Source organism: Peromyscus maniculatus, chromosome 5, assembly GCF_049852395.1.
Source record: "Peromyscus maniculatus bairdii isolate BWxNUB_F1_BW_parent chromosome 5, HU_Pman_BW_mat_3.1, whole genome shotgun sequence".
NCBI lineage: Eukaryota > Metazoa > Chordata > Mammalia > Rodentia > Cricetidae > Peromyscus > Peromyscus maniculatus.
Window position 1 is genome coordinate 23,170,040 of NC_134856.1, and position 25,783 is coordinate 23,195,822.

The following is a 25,783-nucleotide window of genomic DNA, read 5'->3' on the forward strand; positions in this document are numbered from 1 at the left end:
CCAGTGTGTCACCTGGGTCTGTGTGAACTTGTGACAACTCTGGGATTTTCTTAGAACTGACTCAGCCCTCTGGCATCCCTGGGATAAAAACTTACAACAGGCTCACGATATGTACAATTCCTGGCCCTTGGGCTATCTACTGGGCTCTCATCCTTCCAGGATAGCTTTAATATTCCCCCCGCAAACATCCTCTTAAAACAAAATTTGAGGGAGGACTAGCTACCTGGACCAGTTAGTAAGGGGGTCGCTGAATCCAGCTGCCCAGAACGACACGGAAATCAGCTGTGGAGACCACTCCTCTAAGGCTGGCTCTGGTGAGGCAGAGACCGGCAGACCCCGGGTACTTTGGGGTCAACCTGTCTAGCTGAATGAGAGACTTCCAGATTCTATGAAAGACATTGTCTCATAAAATAAGGTGGGGAACAATTGAGGAGAATCCCAAACATTGCCCTCTGGCCTCCACACATGTGTGCATTCATGCACATGCACCCATCTCACAAACACGTATACACACACACACTCATATATTTACACACACAATACATACACACTCATACACACACACACACACACACACACACACACACACACACACACACACACACACGTTCCCCCCAAAAAGCTAATTTTGGAAACTGGAGCAATGGCTCAGTGGGTAAGAGCGTTTATATTGCAGGGGCCTGGGGTTCACTTCCCAGCACTCCCACGGTGGTTCACAACGGTCCATAACTCAAGTTTCAGGGGATCCAGCTGCCCCTCTGGCCTCCACAGGCACCAGGCACATATGTGATGCACAGGACATACGTGCATATGCAAAAGGAGTAAAACTAATCAAAAACAATAATTTTGACTACGTAATTCTTACTATCAGTAACCTAAGCAGTTCACCACTTCTGTTCCACCAAAAATACCAAGTGCTCGTGTTCATTTTGAGTCAAACCAACACTGTAACTTTTTCCTTCACTGTACAGTGTCTGAATAGCTCCGCAGGTGCCCTCTGGGCCTACAGTGTCATTTTTAACTCTCACCTTCTCGTGTCTGGTGCTGTCACTCTGAGAGTCCCTGAACGGCCTCAGTCACACCAACCCTCAGAGCCGGGCTTTTTAATTCCCACCTCCCTGTGAACCCCTAGCTCTGAGTCTCTCCCCTTGCACAGCACTGGTGACTCTCTGAGTCACAGACTGGAACTATTTCCTGAATTTAATGTCCCTTGCCACACCTTCTCCCTTGTGGCCTGCAGTGGTGGCAATGAGGAACAGTGGCAGAAGGGAGGCCTCCGTCTTCCAAAAATCCTCTCACCTTTCATGGGACTGAAATCCTGGACACAGAGCTAAGAGCAAAGAGTGGAATCCTTACGTGAACACAACCCCACACCCCAACGTCCATCTATTCCACCTTCAAGCCACCCCTAGACCCTCAGCACAAGCCAGAATTATCACAGTGGCTTCCTGTCAAGATTCCCTCCCCACTCAGGTTTTGTACAGCTGTGTTCTGAAACAGAGACTCGCCAACAACATTCCTACCGAAGCCTATGCTGAATTCACATCATAAGATCGCCCCCTGACCATTCCCATCCGTCAACTAAGCAACACATAATTCCATCTAAGCGTTCTCAATTCTATACGCTTTCAGTTTACGCTGGATTCTGTTTATATTTTCCTCAACTAGTAAATATGAGTTCCAACACTAACAACCGTGTCTTGAACATTTACCATACCTAATATCTAAAAGGTATCCAGTGCAGTATTCTTAGAAGAAAATATGCTGTGCTCCCAAATGAGAACAGATCTTAAGGAGTCATATTTTGGTTTTTATTGTATAATGTCAATTATGGATTGTGGAATCTACATTGTTTCACAGTGAGCCATGTTTAGGAAGCTAAGTTTCCAGTTGTGGACTCCGTCTTTCATCACCCAGGGTAGCAGTATGGCTGGCACGAGAAACACAACATTCTTCCCTGGGAGAACATCTAAGAGAAGACTGTTTTCCTCTAACTAGTTCTGCTACAAAGCCTGAGAGAACAGAGATGTTGATGTTTGTGGAGGCCAAGAAGTTGGACCCAGGTTATTCTAGGCATGAGAAGGCTTCAGTAGAGATACATGAGGACTGTCAGACAACCAGAGGTGGTGTGAGGGCATTAGATTACTGGGTGGGAAGAGTTTAGAAGGATCTTGATGAGTTTGAGGCCAGCCTGGGCTACATAATAACTTCTAGGTAAACCTGGGCTACAAAATGACACTGTTTCCAACAAAAAAAAAAAGAAGAAAAGAAAAGAAAAGAAAGAAAGAATGAATGAAAAAGCACATGCACACAATTAAGAGGAGAATCCAGTACTAGGAAGCAGTATCAGCGTTTCCTAGGCAACCCCAGCAACCTAGAATTAGCCTGGAAACCTCAAGTGGGCTTATATTTATTGTTCTGGACCACTGTGGCAGATCTCTTGCCAAAGTCAGAATAGGGAGGACATTAAAACCAAGTGATATACAGCAGACCACAGGTAAGGCCCAGTATTTTTTTGGTACAAAAACACTACGCTAAATACCAACTCTAGAATGTTCATTAAACTTAAAAAGTGTTCTTAAGCATGAGTAGATTTATGAAAGTATGAAACTAAGAAACGATAGCTTGAGACGATCTGGGGCCTAATGTACATTCGTCAATAGACCAGTCAAACACCACACTCCCCCCCACACCCCACCCCCCCTTCCACCTTTCCCACCTTTCGGAAAAAACAGTCTGGAATGCCCAAGCCAAGTTCCTTGGCTTTTCTGGGAGTGTTAAGCCAGAAGGCCAGGTTGATGGAACACAGGAATGGAATGTTTCTTTCCTCTAAGTTCTATGGGCTCTACTTACTCTACAATAAACCACTCTGGTCCTAGGTAACAGCCCCTCATAACGTCAGAAATTCAACATATCTAACACAGTGCATGCCTAATGTTAATTTAAATATGCAAAGATATCCTCAAAGAGTAAAATAAACTTGGTAAGCCAGAGGCTGTCCACTGTGGTGTATGCTTTAATTGCTTGAGAGGAAGAGGCAGAGAGTTCTCTGTGAGTTCTACACAAGCCTAGTCTACACAATAAGTTCCAGATACGCCAGGACTACACAGTAAGACCCTGTCCCAAAACAAAACAAAAACCCCAACCAACCAAACAAATGAAAACCCAAAAACTTGGTAAACACAAAAAAATGTTTAGCCTTATAATTGTGGGCAGAAAAATAAAACATAGAGACATTAAACTTCAAAGTCATTTCAACAACAGGCTGGAGACATGGCTCAGGTTAAGGGCAAGTACTGCTCTTCCAGAGGACCCAAGTCCGTTTCTCAGGACACTCATCAGGTGGCTCACAACCGTCTGTAACTCCAGCTCTGCAGAGACCTGCACTATTGTGCACATACCTTACACAGACACAAGCACGTACACCTAGTTAAAATAATAAAATAAGGCTTTAAAATTCTGAATGTGAAAGCAAGCACACAGGATTCTGATATAACAACATATACTTAAGGTCCATTAAAATATTTTGGTTCATTAAAATGTTTTAATAACTTCATCTATTAATCTCTATCCTAAAGGAGAGTGGAGAAATGTAATTTGTGTCAAAAGTCACGGGAGCTAAAGTGGTAACTCTATTTTTATTTGTGCCTGCCTATCACTTGCTAATTTAGAAGCAAAGGTAACTTCTAGAAAGACAAGAAAGTAAAGTCAATTATGGAGAGTTATATTCTTTTATTAAAACAAGCATAATTACCCAGGTGGTAGTGGTGCATGCCTTTAATCCCAGAGCTTGGGAGGCAGAGACAGACAGATCTCTGTGAGTTCAAGGCCAGCATGGTCTACAGAGTGAGTTCCAGGACAGCCTGTCTCAAAAAAATAAATAAATAAATAAAACAAAAAATTTAAAAAACCCAACAACTATAATTATAAATGTAGTAGATACTAGTCAAGGCTACATAGGAAAACAGAATACTAGAAATAAGTATACAAACTGTTATGCATGGCACTTGAATTCCTGTTGTCTATATAGTTAACTATTACATTAACCATTTACAAAAGTTAATTAGATATTATAACAAATAAGCCTAGTATTTCCCTTAATTAATTATTGGACAATCTGTGAACCAGCAATCTATTCATTTGCACATGAATGACATTCTTTCACACATTATTACATTAATGGGGATTCCCTCCTCATAAATGGTTTCAGGGGAAATAAGCCTGACATATTTAATGTAGTGAGAAGAAAAACTATTTGACATAATTTGTCCTCCCATCGGATGGAAGCTTTTGTTTCTTCCTCTCCATCTTTCTTACTTTATACAGAGATGGCAGTATGAGAGGCCGGACTATGGTTACAACGTAGGTGGCCCCTGGTTATCTATGCTGTCACATGTCTGTGTCTTCCCAACTCCAGCTGGCCGCCATCTTTCCTCCAGCCCCTCATACATGAAACAATTAGTAGCTCTCCTCATCTCTATATTCACACACATGAATTATTCACAGAGTCTGTTTCACCACAGAGCTCTCCATTACTACACACACACACACACACACACACACACACACACACACACACTCGAAAGTTGTCTGTATCTGGCCCTTCCCAATGTGCCCATTCATTCTGAGGGAAGGCTGGGCATAAGAATCATGCTGGGGTCACTGTATGAGCTTTTTCTACAGTTCATTTTCAGAGATGGATATGGCCCACTTCAAATTCAGCTCCCTACTTCAAACACATCAGAGCCTAACAGGTAATGAACTTCTATTTGTTATTAACTTTCCTGTTTCAATTATTACATGCTTGTGGGAAAGTTTAGTCATGTAGAAAGAGGAAAGAGAGCACTGGTTTTTCTATGGGATTTTACAGCAGCACTCCGCCAGACTACTTAGAATTCCCCTTATTTGGGTTCTAAAAAGGGCTTTTTAACCATGTCTAAAAACCCAGTCGCTACAGAAAGAATTGATCATTTTGAGCAATCCCCAAACACACAAAAGTCACTTACAACTTTGTGTGGCAAAAATTGTCATGAGCCAAGTCTGATGACAAATGAGAAACAGTAACAACTACAGCACATGTGTGTCACCAGCAAAAGGCAACGGCCTTTCTATGTGATCAACTTCTCGAAATGGAAGAAAAGGAGCGAGGAGCTAGATCCAACCCCTGGGACCCAGTAAAACAAAACCAGGCAGGGTGCAGCATCCTAGTGTGGCAGAGACAGAGACAGACAGGGGGGTCTCGGGGGCTGGCGGCCAGCCAGCTTAGTGACCTTGCCAGTCCCAGGCCAGAGAGAGATTCTGTCTTTAAAAAACAAAAGAAGAGGAACTTGAGGAACGACACCCTGATTGTCCTCTGGTCTACACACACACACACACACACACACACACACACACACACACACACACACGAAACATTCAAGAAAAATAAGACCCCCAAATCCTATGAAAGACAAACAGAAGATACATGCAGCAGTGTATAAAGAGATACAGAATGTGGCCCTTCAACAGAGGAAATGCTACCCAAGTTCTCACACAAACACAAGTCGGGCACTAGTGATGCAGTCTCCCCGGCCATAAGGCTGGCAGAAGCTGGAAAGCTGGAAAATCTGCACTATTGGAGAAGCTGTTCCCACACATGCCAGTGGGAATAGACAACAGGACAGCACCCTGGAGGGGAGCTGAAGATAGTTAGCAGAGCAGCACACACATTGACCCCTCAGTCTGGCAGTTCTACTGTAGCTCAGCCTACAGGTACAGCCTCGATCACATGCAAGCACAGATGATGAGATTTTAAATGTAGCAGAATTTATAGTTGCAAAATGTTGGATGGCACCTAAATATCAGAGCACAGGGAGTGACTGAACTAATTACAACACACACACCCAACACAGGACCGAAGAAAGAACAAGGGGACAAAGGAAGTCTATGATTCTGGACTGGATTGTGAAATGAAAAAAGACATGGACTTTTCAAAATGATAACATTGAAGTAAAGTCTAAGTTATATTAGTCTGTCAGTGTCAATTTTATATTTTAATAAAACCATCATTTGCAAACTTTCACACTGAAGAACTATTCAGATTTTTAAAAACCATTATGGATACTACACCAATAGGGACATTTTGACCAAAAAAAAAAAAAAAAAATGGGGTATCTGTGGTTTAAAATATTTTTCTATAGAAATATCATTATTTATAAATATAAAAGTGTGAATGCTACAATGGAAAAATGAATAGGTTTGAACAGGTTCATGAAACCAATGTGGCAGATGAGTATCGTGTGCCTCGGGACACAGTAGACCGAGGAGGACACAAGACGCCAACTTAGCACTCCATCCCAGGAAGGCACAACTTGAATTCAATCACAGAGAGACATCTGACAGAACCTCAGATGAAACATCCTTTTATAAAAACCAGAAGTGCACAATTTAACAACATTAATGTCAGAAGACATAAGGGAGGCTGTGGAAATGCTCCAGACCGAAGGCGACTGAAGAGGTGGAAACCAACTCGGTTCCCTCACAGGCTGAACAACACAGCCATCGAGGCTACAATCAACCCCGTTTAGATCAGACTGTGTGGGACTGGGGAGATGGCTCAGCGGTTAAGAGCACGGGCTGCTCTTCCAGAGGATCCGGGTTTGGTTCCCAGCACCGCATGAAAGCTCCCAAGCATCTTTAAATCTAGTTCCAGAGGCTCCAATGACCTTTTCTGACCTTGGAGGGCACCAGGTACATACATGGTGCACAGATACACATGTGTGCAAAACACTAAAACACATAAATAAATGTAATTTTTTTTAAAAATTAGAATATATGCTAAATATTTAAGGGCTGTAATAATGATGCATTTATATACATTGTTAAATAATGTTTAGGGTTTTTTCATCAAATATCACTAATGGAAAACACACACTGGAGGGTGTGTTAGTTAGCCTTAAGAATCCTAAGTAAATGGGGTGGGATGTTATGAGGTAAGTCTGAGTGAATTGCACACAGTTAGGTTATATATAGTCCTTATTTTTGCAATATTTCTGTAAATTTTAGGTTTTTTCAAATTAAAAGGCTTTGGTGTGTTTAAAATATTTTTTAATATTGTTTAATAATGTTTTAAAATATTTGAGAATTTTATACAAGCATGATGCATATTTCAGTAATATTCAGCCAAAATAAAATGAAAAGGCTACTACCTGTATTTTTCCCCTTACGAACGTGGTGATGTCATTCTCATTCTCGAAGATGGAGAGTGTCTGCAATAGATTCTGCTCCAGCCATTCCCAGTGCTCAGTAACCTCCTTCCTGGAGCCGCCTGCGTGGAAGCAGAGTGGGCAGCAACAGATGTCAAGTTTCACGCCAAAGACATGTTAAGAACCAAGCCTACTCCTCCAGCATTTGACGCCGGCAGGAGACTGCTTCCCAGCCCCGGAGTTCTGACTTCAACCCCCCAGAGAAGAGACACACAGGACAACAGCTAGAAGGACAACCAAGAGCAAGTACTGTGTTCTAGATTATTCGAACGAGGTCATTCCAGAAACAGACTGGTTCAGTTGACGTAGCCACACATACTGGAAAGGCGCATGAACTGGGATGTAGCTCTTTTCTTCTCCCTTCCAGATGTGTCATTTCCAGGGTGCCGTAGATCTTGTCAGGATGTGAGCTTTCTGTGGTTAAGCTGCAACACTGAGTGAGCAGTGCTCATGGAGATAGTACAGAACCATCTCATAATGGGCAAAAAAATGAGCCTTGTTCAATTATGAATGAGATATGAAAGTAGCCCATCACTGGAGGACAGCAGTCACCCTCCCTGGTGCCACTCGCTGCCTTGAAACACAGATGAGCTCATCCCTGCAGCTTCCAACCAAGTCACTGCATTTCTGCCAGTTGCTAAGAAACACATAACCTCACTTGGAAACCTACAAATTAAACCATCCCAGCCTTGTAATATATGTAGCTACCCTGCTGGGCATAACAGGATGAGAGTCAGGATGAAGTTAGACAATGCTAGAATAAATTCCCTTTATCATGATCCTACGGGGAAAAAGGCTTTAGAGATAAATTATCTGCAGTTACACATCTTGATTGCATGCGCTTCTTATCTCCACATTGAGGAATGAGCTCTGGTGTCATTGGTTCTTAGGATGTTGCCTAAGATTCCCAAGTTATCTTCTAATTGAGATCTCAAGAATACCCATTTTCTACATTCTTTGTCACTAGAAATTCAGAATTCCCAGCAAAGGAAGAAAGGTGAGAGACGTGGGTGTTATCTGCAAATATACTCAGATCTCCGGACTCTGAACTAAAGCATCTTTAAGACTGACGGGAATGCTCCAGGGACCTCCAGACCACTCTTGGAGGGAAGACAAAAAGAAAAAGGAAACCCAAGCTCTTTCCCTTTAGGACTAGACACTGATAAGGGATACTTCTGTTAGACTAGCGTGGGTGCTCAGCTAATATGTGCAAGATGAGCCTCAGTTCATTCCCAAGGACTGCAATAAAAAGATAACACTGTAAAAATGATGCTCTCATAAAGGGTAATGAAAAGATTTCTCAGCAGAGCAGTCGTGTGAGGCCCTAAAGAAGAGATCTTCTGCATTGTAGGTGCTTTCCATGGCTCTGGGCCCGGGGCAGGTGCATGTGAGAGTAATATGATGCCAGTATCAAACAGTGTGGCAATACCTGGAACTCGTGAACCTGGCCCCTCCCTCCATCTGGCCACCATGAGTTAGGTGGCTATCTTTAGATAGTTTTTAATATCCATCTCAAATTCTCTACAGGAGGAATGAACACATGAACAATGGCATCTCCTCCCCCTCAGGCTAGCCCTGGAGACCCCGAGGGAGCGTGTCTATCGACACAGCTGAGAAAGTGGGGATTCTTTCAAATGCAAAATGCAATTATTATTTGGAGTATTTAGGGAACTAATGAATTTGTGGAGTTTGACACAGAATTTTTGACCCTTTACAGTAAAAAATTCAAATAATAATTAGAATTATTTAAAAAAAATTCAAAATAAAACTTTGGGCCTCGCATACTCTGGTTATCTCTTCAAACTGAATTTCTCACCCCAAACCCAAACTCTTCTTTGTCGAGGTCACTGACCCCATGAGCTCTGAGATGCTACTCATCTCAAGGGCACCTTGCAGAGTGAGTGCCAACCAAGTACCCGCCATCCCGCAGTTCCATCTGTGCTTGTTGGCATGACCAGATGCACTGAGCCTTAGAAAAGAGGCACACGGAGAGATGCACAGGACTGCAGAGCCTCTGCATATCCGCTCTGCACAGCTCCCAGCCTCTGCTTTTGTCTCTTGTGTGCTTCGTCTTACTCACGGCTGTGCCAGGAGCTGGGTGCGGCTCGGCAATCGAGATCTGCTTCTTGAATGGCGTCTTACCACACTCTGCCAGTTACAAGAAATCACACTATGATGTGTGTGTGTGGTATGTATGGTGTGTATGTGTATGTGTGTGGTGTGTGTGTGTCTGTGTGGTGTGTGTGTGTGTGTGTGTGTGTGTGTGTATGTGGTATGTATGTGTGGGGTGTGGGGGGGGGTATAGGGGAGAAGTCAGCCTTGGGCAGCATTCATCTGACACCCTCTCTGTTACTTTTGAGATAGGGTCTCCTGTTGGCCTGGAAGAGGCTTTCCCAGTTTCTCTTCCTGTTGCTGTGATAAAACACTCTGATAAAATCACCTTAAGGGAGGAAGGGTTTATTGTGGCCCACAGGTCCAGGGTACAGAAGCATGGCAGAGAAGTCAAGGCCACAGGAACTTGTAGCACCTGGTGCGTCCCATCAACGGCCTGAAACGCAGGAGAGGAGTGCAGTACTGTGGCTCAGTTCCTGCTCTCTATTTACACAGTCCAGAGTCTCAGCGAGGGAATGGTGCCACCCACAGGAGTGGGTCCTCCCATCTCAGTTCACACAAGCATACCTAGAGGCCATCTCCTTGATAGGTACTTCTAGAGCCTTTCAAGTTGTCAAGCTGAAGGTAAACACTACCTATCGTGGGACTCAACAATGAAGCCAGGCCGGGGTTCTCCTGACTGTCTTCCTGACACCAGGATTACAGGTACTTGCTACCACACCTAGTTTTTTTCACATGGATGCTGGGGATTAAATCCACGTCATCGGACTTCTACAGTGAGCATTTTATTGAACTATCTCTGCAGCCCAACGTCTAGATTCCCTGTTTCACCTACATGATCCAACCCACTGGCTCAGCTCAACCTCAGTATTCTTTGGTTTTCATGGATTAAGACTTAGGGCAGAGCAGATATGTCTTCGCTTTGCACAGCTTAGGACTGCTTTCAGTATTTTCTTTATCCACAGAGCCATGTGTGTACATCTCTGCCATACCCACACCCACTGTAGGAATAGTGTGCACACACATGTTAACTTGACAAGTATCTACCCATGCCCCCATGCTCCCTGTTTAAAGCCAGATGTAGAGCATGGTGGCATGTGGCTATAGTCCCAACACTTAGGAGGTTCAGGCAGGAGGACTGTTGTGAGTTTGAGGCCAGCCGGGACTATACAGTAAGACCATCGCAATAAGTACTGTGGGCGTGCAAGTGAGATGGCTCAGCAGGTAAAGCCACGTGCTGCCAAGCCTGATGACCTGAACCCAAACCCTAGGACCCACAAGGTGAAAGGAGAACGCCCACTCCCACAAGGTGACCTCTGATCTCCACACACACCCATGACACTGTCATAGGTTTCACACATGTGCCTGAGCAAATTTTCAATGCTGTGTGTGATGATGATGGAAAACACTGAACTATTGTGGTCTGATAACTCAATCAGTTTAAAATGTATCTGCAGCTCCGTGGAATGTACTTGAAACTAGAAGAAAGAAATGCTAAGACAGTCTCACAGAGTGATTGTATCTGGCCTGACCTCTGAGGGTTCAGAACAAAGGTTTAAATCCCTGGGGATTGATATTTGGATTGATATTGTGTGGTACTGACAAATATACATGTTGGGCTTTGGTCCTGAGACCACAGCACTGCCCTGAAATGTTCTCACTGTTAGGGTGGAGGGGAAGAGACTGAGAGAGAATATGTTTGCCTATAAATTAAAACAAACAAACAAATTTAACACACCAGAAAACAAAGTCCACTAAAATTTCTAAGGGTTAAAAACAACAATGTGGTATTTTCAGATGTGAAACAAGCTGAATGGATCTCTGACATGTTTAGTCTTCAAATACACAATGTTGAGAATAAATCAAATAAAAGGAAATCAACAAAGGCATCTGTGGTGGTTTGAATAGGAATGGCCCCCATGGATTCATGTGTCTGAATGCTTGGCCCATAGGGAGTGGCACTGTTAGGAGGTGTGACCTTGTTGGAGGATGTGTGGCCTTGTTGGAGGATGTGTGGCCTTGTTGGAGGATATGTGACCTTGTTGGAGGAAGTGTGGCCTTGTTGGAGGAGGTGTGTCGCTGTGGAGACCGGCTTTGAGGTCTTACATATGCTCAGGCTAGGTCTAGTGTCACAGTCTTCTGCTGCTGCCTTAGGATCAAGGAGAACTCTCAGCTCCTTCTCCAGCACCACGTCTGCCTATACGCCACCATGATGATAATGGACTAAACCTTTGAAACTGTAAGCCAGCCCATAATTAAATGCTTTCCTTTATAAGAGTTGTCATGGTCTGTAGCAGGCTTTCTTGTGGGCCACCACCAGCTCCCAAATCATAACACGGAGACTTATTATTAGTTATGAGTGCCTGGCCTTATCTTATGCTTCTCTCACTATGCTCAGCCTTGTCTTAGGCTTGTCCCACCAGCTCTCATAACTTAATTTAACCTGTTTCTCTTCACCCTGTTCTGCCTCGGGGCTTTTTACCTTTCTTTCATTCTGTATGTCCTACTCTGTGTCTGTCTGTCTGGTGGCTGCCTGGCTGGCTGGCCCTGGGCATCTCCCTTTCTTTCTTCCTCATTCTCTCCTCCTGCCAGCCATGCTTATCCCTCTCCTGCCTATTTATTGGCTTTTAAGCTTTTTTTTTTTTTTTTTTTTTTTTTTTTTTGGTTTTTCGAGACAGGGTTTCTTTGTGTAGCTTTGGGCCTTTCCTGGAGCTCACTTGGTAGCCCAGGCTGGCCTCGAACTCACAGAGATCCGCTTGCCTCTGCCTCCCGAGTGCTGGGATTAAAGGCGTGCGCCACCACTGCCCGGCTTTTAAGCTTTTTATTAGACCAATCAGGTGTCTTAGGAAGGCAAGGTGAAACAGCAACACATCTTTACCTGATTAAAGGAATGCAGCATAAACAAATGTAACACATCTTTACATAGTTAAAGCAATATTCCACAGCAACAATTTGCATTGTCTTCTAGCCCTCACATTCATGCCTACATATGTATACACACCCTCACACACATGAAAATTCACATACATATGCATATGCACACATGCAAGAATAGTTTTTGAACCACACAGACTGAAACCATGATTCTAAAGATGCCTATCAACTCCCACATTGTCTATCTCATGTGGAAGGGAAAATCAAGCTGACTTTTTTTGTCTACTGTAGCAAAAAGCAGGAGCAGAATCATTAGCAATGTTGAATTACTCTCTGGGTCTTACAGCTACTGACTGAAAGAATGTTGAATCATGAAGCCAGCACAGTGCCCCTTACATGGTGCCGGAACAGAGCACAGGACGTGAGAATAAGAGCTCTACATGGCCAGCTTTGAGTGGGAATGAGAACACTGCCCCTCCTCACCTCCTAAGTATGATGGTTGACAAGGTGATGCCGGTGGACCTGTCAGTTCTGAAGCCAAATGGCTCATGAGATTCCGGGTGGGCAAAGAAGTGTCAGACTGAACACTGGGCAGCCAATCCAAGGCTCTGTTCAGGATTGTGAGAGGTGAGGTGCCCATCAAACAATGCAGCTGACACTGATCCAGGACTCGTCGTTGTTACCACTTTAGCAGTAAGCTACACTCATCCACAGGCCCAGAAAGCTCCTCTTGCCTGGTTTTCCATGTCTCAAATCTAAGGCAAATTGTACACCCGGGATTCACAGTTCAGAGTCCCGTTGATCTACAGAGTGGTCCATGTCAAGACATAAATGGCAGATATGGACACTCAATGCTCTCAGTTCAGTTCACTCTCATGGATAACTTACAACATCATGTAGGACAAGGCTTTGCTATCTTATGGCTTCCAAGGAAGTGAATCCAATTTTCTCTTGAAGTTTTGCTTACAAAAATGTGTAAAATACACATACACTTAAAAGGCTGGGACATATTTTTCCTACCAATTACCAACTTTGCAGTTTAACATTAAAATCATAAGCAGAAAGGTCAGCATATTGAAGAAATGATTGTGTGGTAGGAGCTTCTGTTTTAAATATTAGTAAGTTGGGTTTCAAACACAAGTTGGAACAAAGTGAAAATAGTTAAGAAAAATAATTAATGAGTGGATGGGGCTTTGTAATGGCTGTCACTTCCTTGGAGTCTTCTGTGAGGAAATTCTGGACTTTCTCTATGGGTAATCAATACACATAAAAGATGAAGCCATCCTGGGTTTACTACAAAGAGGTCACAAGTTGTGACAGGCACTATTTAAAAGAAAAATGAAGGTGCATCTTTTTGGGTATAAATTATGCCACCAGCAGTTATAGGCTGCTGTTCGTTCACCTTGGTTCAGCAGGTAATTAGCAAACAACTAAGCTTTGTGGAACCAGGTTCCACCCCACGTTGAGTGTTTGTGAAGAGCTGCTCTGTGGAACGGCCATGGCCCAGAAGCCAACTGAAGAGCACTGATGTCAGACAATGAGCAGGAAAGGGTACGACCGACACACAGAAGAAAGTCAGAGGCACAAGGTGGTGCTCACGTCACTGAAACCTGACCTGGGGGCCTGCAGGCTGCCACGAGATCTAAGCCCTGAGTACTCCTCACTCCACGGGATCCCTAAAGCATCCAGGACCCAAAAAATGAACCGCTGCAGGTGAGTGAGGAAGCTGGGTTCCACATCCTCGTAAAGTCAAGGGTTACAATGGCTCTCCGTGATCTTTACTGTTCTCTGTGTGTATGTCTGTGTATGTGTGCACATATTCATGTATAAGGAAGTGCATGTGTGCATGCCTGTGAAAGCCAGGGGACAAACCCAAGTGTTGTTACTTGGGGACTGTTCACCAGGGCCTCTCACTTGTCTTCAACAGCCAAAAAGGAAGTGACCCTCAGAGGTCTGCCTGCCTGTCCGTCCCCAAGTGCTGTCATTACAAGTGTGCACATCACAGCAGATTTCTTATGGGGATTCTGGGGTGAATTTCGGGTCCTAAGAAGCATTTTACCTGTCAAGCTATCTCCTCAGCCCTGTCTTTTGTTTCGAAGTGTACCCTTCAGGCTTCGGTGTCAGATTTAACATTATTCTCAACTGTTTTCCAACTTTACCAAGCAGAGACCAGCACAACCCACAAGACACTCCCCCTGGCTTCCTGTTGAAGTATTGGTATGTGTTGGTGTGAAGCTCTGGGTTCAATCTCCAGTACCCAATAGATAAGAAACAAACAATCCAATAGAGGTGAAATCCCACAATGCACCACGAACTTATCCTTCAGAACTGCCAAGGCCATTCCAAGCAAGGCTTCCTGGGAAACTTCCACAGCTGAAAGAAACCTAAGAGGCTACGACAAGATAATATGGTTTACTGGTAGGATCTCAGAACAGAAAACGAAACAAAACTCTGGGAAGATTTAGGGAATTCTGAGCAAGCTGTGGCCTTTTATTAGTCTGTCAATACCAGTTCACTGACTGTAGGAAGATGTTAATAATAGTGGGACTGTGAGTGGGAGGTGTATGGAGTAGAAGGTCTTTGAGCTACCTGTTCAATTTTCCTATAAACTTAAATGTGTTTCAAAAAAGAGTCTATTAATGCAAAAAACAAATTAAAAGGGGACAAAACAAGGTAATACAACCAAACGGTAAACTGGCACTCCGGCTTTTTTTACTTGCCACAAGTGAACAGTGACTGTAAATGTCTTGGCCATTCTGTGAGCGTCAACAGTAGCAGGGTTGCTTGCTGCTGTTCTAAGCACAGCACATCATAGACACTATCATGAAGAGATAAAAAAATCACACTCACGGGAGCTACTGGGCTGATACATGAAGGATCGCCGGGTAAGCACTGCTAAGTACCCGCCATGTTCCTCTTTGTTTCCCAGCTTCCCTTGCAGCTAGTGAGGCCCATTTGAGAAGTTCCAGCCAGAGTGTGAGTAGATGTGATGCGTACACTTGTGGCTGAGGAAGTGAAACTCAGCTGGGCTGTACTTCTTCCTTGTGGACTGGCCCTCAAACTGTGTTCCTTCTACAGAGCGTCACTCTAGATCGAGGCTGCATGATCCCAGCAAGACTTCAGAGTGAGAAATTTGACCATGGTAAGCCACCACCACTTTGGTCCTGAAGTGACCAAGATTCACTACCCCAAACCCACAAGACTGCATTCAGCAAGCACATTCCTTTCAAAGCTGCTACTTGGAAGCTTTTTTTTTTTTTTTTTTTTTTCTGTAAACATGTGCATCATGGAATCCTGGGACTTACCACAGGCGATGGTCCAATATACTAGGGAGTCTGGAGTCTGGTACAGGATTCGGTAAGGCGCGACGCGGGCGCTGGAGTCCAATACTACATCCAGGGTACCCACCAGGAGGCCTGAAGATGGAGAAGTGGGAAACAGGTCAGGATTTCCATGCCAGAACCCCAAATCATCAGTGTGAGCTCGGCCCTCCAGCTGGATCTCCTGAGGGCCACTCTTCCCATTGCAGGGCACCTTGACAACACTTTTGTCATACAGGATGCTGGCCCCATGTTACTTGTTTCAAAAATCTCCAGGAGGAGCTAAAGCTCACAAATGGAAGGCTTTATAACCACATGAAGCTCGTGTCCTAGCACAGTCCCTGGCATATGGTGCTTTTCATGGATGCTGTTAATAATAGGAAAGGCCATAAATACTCACACTCTGGAGTCTTTCCTCTCGCCATCTTTATGCCTGGTACATGCTATGCCCCGCCCCCTCGGGCTTTGAAAGACACCTCTGACTGAGTAACTGGACAAAGCCACAGGAACCAGGTATAATTATCTAACTGACTTGTGTGTCAGGATGCTCTGCCTGTATTTTAATCTGCCAAACTTTTCTTTTGTCTTGAAAAAACTCAGCTCAAACTACTAACTTTCTACTACGTAGACAAATCCTGAGGGTGCAAGAGTCCCCAGGGCACCTGCAGAGGAAGACAGAAAGTCACTGTTTCAGAGTGGGCAGGTGTGAGCAGAGTCTCCCATGTAGTAGTTCTTGGCCATCTGTGACATCCTCACTACAGCTAGAGGTCACGGGAGCCTGCTCAGAACTCTGAATGATCATTAATAAGGCTGAGGGCCAGGTCATACATTCCTGGTAGCACAAGGCTAACTTTTGGGGTGTATATCCTCAATGAGCCTCAGTGTAGATGGGATCGTCTTTTTTGGCCGCCAGTTCACAAAAGATGACATGGAGACTATTAATTATGAAAGGTTGGCCTTAGCTTAGGCTTGTTTTTAACTAGCTCTTATAACTTAAATTAACTCATAGCTTTTAATCTACGTTCTTTTATGTGGCTCGGTTACCTTTACCATATATTTCCCATCTTGCTTCCTCCCTGGCTGTCTAGTGACTCCGCCTTTCTTCTTCCCACAGCTCTCTCTGTCCAGAAGTCCTGCCTATTCCTCCCGCCTAGCTATCAGCTGTTTAGCTTTTTATTAAACCAATCACAGTGATATATCTTTATACAGTAAAGGTCCAAGCTTAGGGGAGCCCCTGGTAAGCCTCCCTGAAGTTCTGTTGAGGCAGAGCTTGTGTGTTCAGCAGAAAACATCACTAGACTCTCTTGATGTGACACTTTCCCACAATGTCTTGGGTTTGTTTCTGACCAGAAGCACCTTGGCACACACGATACTCCACAGACCACCCCCACTTGGCTCTGCCAGCCTGCACACTAGAAAGAGCTATGGACTCATCAGCCTGTGCTGCAAAGCTCAGTGCCTGCCGGGTCTGCATGGGTTCCAGCCACATTGGCGGAGCTGGGCAGGCCACTTAGCTTTACATGGCTCTGGTTTCCTCAGTTGTAAACCGCTGTAGCACTGTCTTCCTGAACTAGAATTATTAATCAAGAAGCCTAAGTGATGTGGACCACAGGGAAGTCCTATGCCTGTCCTTGGTCACTGTCCAAGGGCAAAGCATCTACTTAGACTCCTTGCAAACCACACTGATCATCAGCTGACCCGAACAGATCAGAGAACAACAACAGCAAAAAAAAACCCCAATGTTTTCTAAAGTGGAAATTCATTTTCTCTGAACTAGATAAAATGTGATAAAACTCTTTAAAAATGAAATTAAAATTCATGCACCCTGCCGAGGTTGGGTTAGGTTTCTACTCAACATCACTGATGAATGCATTTTTGTTCACTTTATTGTGACCCAGATTTTCTGGAGATCTCTAATTATTTCCATTACCCACACATGGGAAAGTGTAGCAATAGGAGAGGCAGAAAGTAAGGCTGGCTGAGAAGAGTGGTGTTCCTCCAGCGCGAGCCAGAATCACGTACATGGCCAGGAGACGCCCACTGGGAGTCTGGATGGATGGTTAACAACTGTGTGTTGCTATCACAACTTTCTTCTTGGGTCTAAAGAAGATATAATGCCCGGCCTCCTGCAACTCACGCATGTCTGTTCTCAGGGATGTAGACTTCAGGTGAGGTTAGGGAGCTGGAGGCAAGGGTCAGCATTGTGTCTGATGCCTACTGAGTGTCTAATGCCTACTGAGTGTCTAATGCCTACTGAGCATCTCTATCGACAGACACCCTCCCACGGGCAGGCCAAGAGCAGTGCGCGCTGGCAGCCCGAGTCTGGAGTGCTTCACTCCTCACTTGCCAGATCCTGCCTCCCTGACTCAGTTTCTCCATCCTTGTTGGGTCCCTAAAATTTTGTATTCTGTAAAACAAAAAGAAAACTTCTGAGCCGGGCGGTGGTGGCACATGCCTTTAATCCCAGCACTTGGGAGACAGAGCCAGGTAGATCGCTGTGAGTTCGAGGCCAGCCTGGGCTACCAAGTGAGCTCTAGGAAAGGCGCAAAACTACGCAGAGAAACCCTGTCTTGAAAAACCAAAAAAAAAAAAAAAAAAAAAAAAAAAAAAAAAAAAAAAAGAAAGAAAGAAAGAAAGAAAACTTCTGGAAAAGCTCAACTCAATCCACATATCTCAGTCACTTCAATGGCACCAACTAAAATCATCTCCAATGTCACAAGATTAATTAGAGCGCCAGGTGTCAATCAGAGACACAGAAAATGCAACTGCTTAAAGTAGAACCCCAGAGTGGTAGACTAGAACTTCCAGCTCCTCTACTTTCAGTCTATAGAACCCAGAGTGGGGGTTCTAGACTAGAACTTCCAGCTCACATACTCTCAGTCTGTAGAACCCAGAGTAGTGGTTCTAGACTGGAACTGCCAGCTCATCTACTCTGAGTCTGTAGAACTCAGAGTGGGGTTCTAGACTAGAACTTCCAGCTCATATACTCTCAGTCTGTAGAACCCCAGAGCCAGGGTTCTAGACTGGAGCCACCAGCTCATCTACTCTCAGTCTGTAGAACCCAGAGTAAGGGTTCTAGACAAAACTTCCAGCTCATATACTCTCAGTCTTAGAACCCATGGTAGGGGTTCTAGACTGGAGCCACCAGTTCATCTACTCTGAGTCTGTAGAACCCAGAGCCAGGGTTCTAGACTAGAACTGCCAGCTCATCTACTCTGAGTCTGCCTGCACACCAGCACCACCAACTTCCACTATGAATTAGAAAAAAAAAAAACTAATAAATAGTTAACATAAAAATACATGGATACAAATTCGTATCACAAGGTCCATGTTGAAATAGTTTATAAAAGCAGTATAATATCGAGATATCCTATTACATTAGAAATTTAAATCCTTTTTTTTGTATGAAAATTCAAAGGAGTAGATATTCGAACAGAATATTATGGTGATATTTTATTTGTACTAAAATGTGATTTGTATGTTAATAAATAAAGTTGCCCGGGGGTCAGTGCTATTAGCAATCCATAGCAGAAACTGGGCGGTGGTGGTGGTGCATGCCTTTAATCCCAGCACTTGGTAGGCAGAGCTAGGTAGATCTCTGTGTGTTCAAGGATACAGCCAGCATTGGAGACACATGCCTTTAATCTCAATACCAACCACAGAAGACTTGGAAGTCTGTACAGACAGGCAGTGACTAGGAGGTCATGTGGTTTACAACCAATGAGAAGGCAGAACAGAAACACTATAAAAAGACAGACATTCAGGAAGTAGCACTTTTTTGGAGAGATAGGACCACCTCGACAGTGAAGGGTAAGGTTTTTAGCTCTTAGCTATTGCTCTGACCTCTTAGCAACTTTATTTATTAACATACAAATCACATTTTAGTACAAATAAAATATCACCATAGAATATTGCAAACTGAGCTATGCTGTTGGCCACTCAAGTCAATAAATCCATACTTTCAGTATTAACCAGATTCCCAGGCATTTTCATACTTTGGTCACAGGGACCAGATTTTAAAAAATCATATTTATCATGTGTATGTGTCTATGTGTGCATTAGAGTGCAGATGTCTACAGGTCAGAAGAAAGTGTCAGCTTTCCTGGAGCTGGAGTTACAGGAGGTTGTGAGCCACATGATGTGGGTGCTGGGACCTGAACTCAGGTCCTCTGCAAGAGTAGTGTGTGATGGTAACCACTGAGCCATCTCTCCAGAACCAACACGGACCAGGTTTTCACCCCATTTGGAACATTGCTGTCTGCTTTTGACTCACCGTCTTGAATTATAGACCCCTAATTATTTAATGGTCCCTCTTTCTAACTTGACTCTCAGTCCTGTTCCCACAGCACTGACTGCATTTATTTGAAATATCTCTACATCTTGCCTTGCATCTCTCTTGCCCTCCTCACGGGGAGTTCCTTGACAGCCAGGAAAAGCTGATTCTGCAGCGACCGCAGGTTTTGCACTTTGATTGGAAGCCAGTAAATCCTCAGCATGTGTTTGATAGAGAAATAAGCTACGTATTTTTTAAGTCTAGATAAATTATTCTAGTGCTGTCTAAGCCTGATTGATACACGTCAAGGCTCCTGTATCTTCCCTCTGTTCATTTAGAATATTAAAAGATGATCTGATCTGAGCAGAGGAGTGACAGAGGCAGGGAGTGGGAAAGAGGAAGAGAGGGATGGAGGAACCGATAGCGAGGGAAACGAAGCAACAATCGGGTTTTCTTAGAAGCCTTCTCGCCAAGCTCTGGAGTAGCTGTCACAACACTGCTCCGTCATCATCTCCCACACAAAGCAGTGTTGGAACAGCTGCCCCAGCCAGCTATTTCTGGTGTTAAACAATCTTTGATCGCCTGAGATAAGGAAACCAAATTATGGCCCTCAAAATAACTATTGTCTGATCTTCCTTCTACTTCGGCTCAGGAACATCTTACCAAGCAGAGCGTCTATTTTCAAGGAGACTCAGAAAACTCTGGGAAAGTGATGCGCCGAAGCTTTCCCCTTGGTTGAGGTGACAGGGGAGGGGGGTGTAGTACACGGTCACCCTCTGCATCTGGAACACTGGTCTACATCTGGAACACAGAGTGCATGGTCTATAGTGTGGGGAATGGCAGGGATGTATCAGGAGGGTGTGAGGATCGTAGGAAGGTGCTCATGACATCCATCCATGTATTTGTGAGTGGTCTCAGGTGACCTCACACAAAGCTGGAAAGGATCTGATGCTCTCCCCCCCCCCACACACACACCATGCTCCCCCGTCTCTTTCTTCTGAGATAAGCCTGTGACAATGGGAAGGGAAGTGGTCTCAGTCTTGGCTCATGTCCTGGCCATGTATTTCCTTTATGTGCCTACTTCCAAGCACAGAAAGTAAAATAGCGCCCACCCTAAAGGGTGGCTGAAGGTGTGACAGACTATTGTTTAATGAAATATGAAGAGTCGTAGGAAAGTATTAAGAACTTGGAAACTACATGGGCCATTCCAGGTGCTTTTGACATTCTTTCTCATCTGCTGTGGGTTTATGTCTTCAAAGGAAGGCGATAGAGCACACACAGCAAGGTGCTTTTCTGGGCCTATATTCCCAGTTCTTTCTCCAGACCCTTATATAACTTTGATTGACCCATGTGTGTGTACATGTGTTAACACAGATGTGCTTTGTAATTTACATCCATGATTTAAAAAAAAAGTAGATACCCTGGGGCTGGGGATGCTGCTCAGCTGATAAGTGTGCCCTCATGGATTCACTCCTCACAACGGCAGAAACCAGGATGGTGTCACACGTCTGAATCCCAGGCCTCAGGAGGTGGAGGTAAGAGGATGGGAAGTTCATCCTTGGATATGTGGTGAGTTCAAGGCTAAAGAACCAACAACAAGGAAGGTAGGCAACGCTAACAATTTACTTGGTACAAAAATTTGTAAATCTGCTAATAACGTTGACTAATTTACTTTATACACCCAATATTTCACTACATAACCGTGCTGTTACATTCATTTTCCTAGTAAAGGGCATTTGATTTTACTCCTCCCTTTTTTGTTTTTTACAATAATACCCATGCAATTATACTTTGGATAATAAATCCTTAGGCACATGAGCACATTTCTTTAGAATGGATTTGTTGGGGACTAGAGTCAGTGCAACCCAGAACCTTATTAGACAGTACAGAACTACTCTTAAAGCTGCTCTGCAGTCTATCCAAGAACCTGATCGTGTCTGTTTCCCCATGAAACTTCCAACATTTAGTTCTACAAGACATCCAGAGGGTAAAAAATGGCATCTTCACGCTGTGTGCTTCAATTTGTATTTCTCTGGTTATTCAGCAGCCAAGTCGGCTGGCCTGTTCCTTCACAGTGTGTAATCTGCATTCCTCCTGTGCTGACATTGCGGAAGTGATCAGGGGTACCAGACTTTTTCTTTTGGGCCACAGCTCCCAAATCATGACATGGAGACTTCTTAGCTATGAACACTCAGCCTTAGCTTAGGCTCGTTTCTTGCCAGCTTTTATAACTTAACCTGTTTCTCTTTATCTATGTTTTGCCTCATGGCCTTTTACCTTTCTTTCTTTCTGTCTGTCTGACTTTCCTGCTGCCTCCATGGCTGGCTGGCAGCTGCCTGGCTTCTAACCCCAGGTGTGCTTCGCTCTTTCTCCTTTGTTCTCTTTTCTTCTTCTCTCTCAAGTCTAGATTTCACCTCCTACTTATTCTCTCTGCCCACCAGCCCCATCTATCCCTCTCCTGCTGAGCTATTGGCCATTCAGCTCTTCATTAGACCAATCAGGTGCCTTAGGCAGGCAAGGTAAACAATGCAAAAATCTTTACATAATTAAACAAATGCAGCAGAAACAAATGTAACACATCTTTACATAGTTAAAATAATATTCTGCAACATGCAGGCTTCCTTCTTCGTGTATCTTGCATGTAAATCCAACATTTTGGATTGGTGTATACAGCCCCAAGAATCACTCCATGTCTGTCTTCTTATCTGGGGTAGTGGAAGATTTCTGGAGGTCACCAGCTTGCACCTTATTCTGGCTGTTGCTCCCTAGATGTAAACGAATACCCCCAGAACATCTTAGCACTTATGCTGGCAACATGATATGGCACAGGAAGTAATTAAGCAAAGACAGGAAGCCTGCTCCTGACAGATGTTCCACGTGGTCAGTTTTCCATTCCTTTCAGCAAGGTTCCCATGCTTGCGATTGTTTTTATGTCTTCAAGGTGGTGCCCAGTTTGTCATGTGATCTGAAATGTCCTTTCTTTGATTTGTTGTCTCCTTCCTGGTCTATTTCTATACCTCCCACTATCTACAAGGTTACCCAGTTTACGGGTACTACTTTATTCCAGTACTCTTCCTAGGTCAACGCCCAGTGACCCACCCCCAAGTCTCCTGGCAACTGATTAATCCCTTTTCTGGGCTCTGCCAACTACCTTTCACTTTACACTACTACAGGAATTAGCACATTATTTGCCAATTTAAAAAAAACTTCAAATATTGTTTTCTTTTGAGATGCTGTGAGTTCTTTTGAAATTCCCAAATCATGTTCAGAACATGACACTGGCTAATAGGTTGGTGTCCAAAACTAAAGAAGAACTATCAAGCTTTCTCATGGGCATTAGCAGCAGCCAAGAGCTGCTTCCAAACTTCCTCATCCTCATACTGGTTCTTAGCAGAATGGGCTTTAACAAGTCTGCCTTAAATAATTAAAAACCAAAGATCACACAGTCAAAGGACATAGGAAGGCCAGAAACTCCATTTCAAAGAGGGGGTATTCAACCATCTGAAGAAATCAATTTCTCTAATGTCAGCATTAATTGGAGATTTATCAAAAGCAGAGAATCTCAGGGAGAAGACTAGCCTTCCTTGTCTGATTTGGCAGCTTAGCCTGGTGGCGAGAGCAGTTGGTGCCAAAATAAAACAGCAGCAGAAGCCTTCAGACTTCAACTAGCTTGCTGACAGGCTCGCCCTCAACACACAGACACTGTATGTTGCACGGCTTCCTGGCCTCGGGTGCCATCAGGGCAACGGTGAAGTGTTCAGCTGCCAGGAACACTGCGCTTGCCAGGTGAGCGTCGACGGGCCCTAACTATGCTTGCACGTGGGTTTGTGGAGTCACCATGAATGACAGGAAGGCGCTGTAGGTCAAAGTGACCAGCAACAGTGTACACCACATAAAAGGGGCGCAGGCAATGGCTGTCCTCTGTGTAGAGGTGATAAGATAGACTCAGAGGAGGGCTTGTTGTGGGTGGCTGAGGCAAGAAATGGGGGCACTCTGTTTTTCTGTTTCATAACCTACAAGCATTATTAGTTCTTCTCAAGTTTGGGTATTACTCACCACAAAGGAAAGAATGAAAAGATTATGGGAAAGTGTGAAGCCAGCCTCAAAACTAGGGTTCTACCTTCAGTGCAGGGAAGTCTGAGCACAGTTTTATTGCCCTAGATACCATGTATAGTCCCATTCCTCCGAGATCTCCTGAGAAAAGCAACATGCCAGTGTACAGGAACCCTCTACAGCTCTTCTCACTTCAACAGCTGCTTCCCATGACATCACCCTAGCTGTGGCTCTAACATGATGGTCTTAAGGGAAAGAGGTGGTTGTACTACACACGCACACAGGGACCAATCTGCTCTTGGTGGCGAGAAGTACTCCAAAGTTTAGTGGCATCATAAACACCCTACTGACTCTGTTAGGTATACCAGTGCTCTCCAAACTGGCTGTGGCTACGAATCAGTGTGTGTGTGTGTGTGTGTGTGTGTGTGTGTGTGTGTGTGTGTGTGTGTGATTTTTAGTTTCTGTGGTGGTCTAAATGAAAATGGCCCCATAGGCTTGTATGTTTGAATACCTGGTCCCCGGTTGGCTGAACTCTTTGGGCAGGATTCAGAGGTGTGGCCTTGTTGGAAGAGGTGTGTCACTGGGGCAGGCTTAGAGGTTTCAAAAGCCCACGCCATTCCCCGCTAGCTCTCTCGACCTTGTGCTTGTGTCTCAGGGTGTGAGAGCCACTGCTCCAGCACCATGCCTGCCCGCCTGCTGCCATGTTCCTTGTTATGACAACGGTCGCTCACAGACTCACTGAAATGGAAGTTCCCGGTCACCTCACCCTTCTACAGGTTGTCTTGGTCATGGTGTTTTGTCACAGCAATAGAAAAGTAACTAAGGCGGTTTCCAATCTACTGTAGACTTTTACAAAATGCAACAGTAAAAAAAGGACATAAAAGCAAGCAACCATGCTTTATTGTTAAATTCAACAGATAAATTGCTCTAAATTTCTAGATGTTTAATCTCAAGTGTCTATTCACAACTGGGGGCAAGATAGTAAGAAACAGTTCAAAGACCTGTCTTTTGAATAGCACTAGCCTAGCCAAGTGTGGTGGTGCATGCCTGCATCCTGCATACAGAAGGACCCTGCAAGAGGATCCTCAGTTTGAGGTAAGCCTGGACTACATAGTGGGATACTATCTCAAAAGTAGTCATAATAATAGGCAAAACAGGTGGCACCAAATGAAGGAAAGAAGGTTCTAGGGCAGTCCTTTTCTCGGGAGTCTGCTTAATAGAATTGCATGTATAGTTTTTAGAAATTGCCTTCAGTTCTGTAACAGCTTTCAGTTTGAGAAAATAAACTCTTCTCACAATGCAAATGAAAATAAGAACCAACACAATCTCTCAGTTGAAGGCGAGAACACATGAATGGAGGAGAAAGGAGGCTTTTTTCCCACTGGGCATTGATTCCCACGGGGCACGGTTTTCAGAGTGGTGAGAACCTGATCTAGTGTATCAGGTGGTCCCCAGGGTCCCTTACCTCATCTTGCAAAGAGGGAAGCAGACGTAAAGAGGCAGAAGACAGAGCCAGGGCAGGTGGAGTACCTGCTCCGCAAGGCTGCGTCTCAGCGTCTGTGACCCTCGTGCTTCTGGAAGCACACAGCAAACGAACTTGCAGGAGAGAAGGCAGAAGGTCTGTTCCCTGCCTCCAAAGAGAAAGCACCGGCCGGCTTCTGACTAAACAAACAGAGCAGGAGGCTGCTCTCTGAGAGGGTTTTGTCTGCAGAGCCTTTGGGAGACAGCCAATTAGTGTGTGCTGCTCTAGGCTCCCAGGAACAAGACCTGAAGGCCAAGTCTTCCAAGAGCTGTTCCAGTTTGCCCAGAAGGGCGTCCTTTTAAAGTCACACATGCCTCACTCTCTTGCATAAAGGGAGAGCAGCTGGAATGACTTTTTGCCTTCCCTTTGGGGCAGTGGCTTAGAG

The 25,783-nt window shown here is 44.4% G+C and overlaps 1 protein-coding gene across 4 annotated transcripts in view; it reads right to left on the reverse strand.

The window, feature by feature from the left end:
- Nucleotides 1–25,783, reverse strand: part of Tbc1d9 (TBC1 domain family member 9) — a 101,153-nt gene that overhangs the window by 37,624 nt on the left and 37,746 nt on the right. For 2 of the 4 annotated variants that reach the window (XM_076571920.1, XM_006995735.4), the window contains exons 2-3: nt 15,536–15,646; nt 7,188–7,306 (exon numbers count right to left, since the gene is read on the reverse strand). In XM_076571920.1, the coding sequence (XP_076428035.1) occupies nt 7,188–7,306; nt 15,536–15,646 (230 nt within the window). Of the gene's footprint in view, nt 1–1,523; nt 1,605–7,187; nt 7,307–15,535; nt 15,647–25,783 lie in introns of those variants that run through there. The other 2 variants (XM_076571922.1, XM_076571921.1) reach the window with 2 other exon arrangements.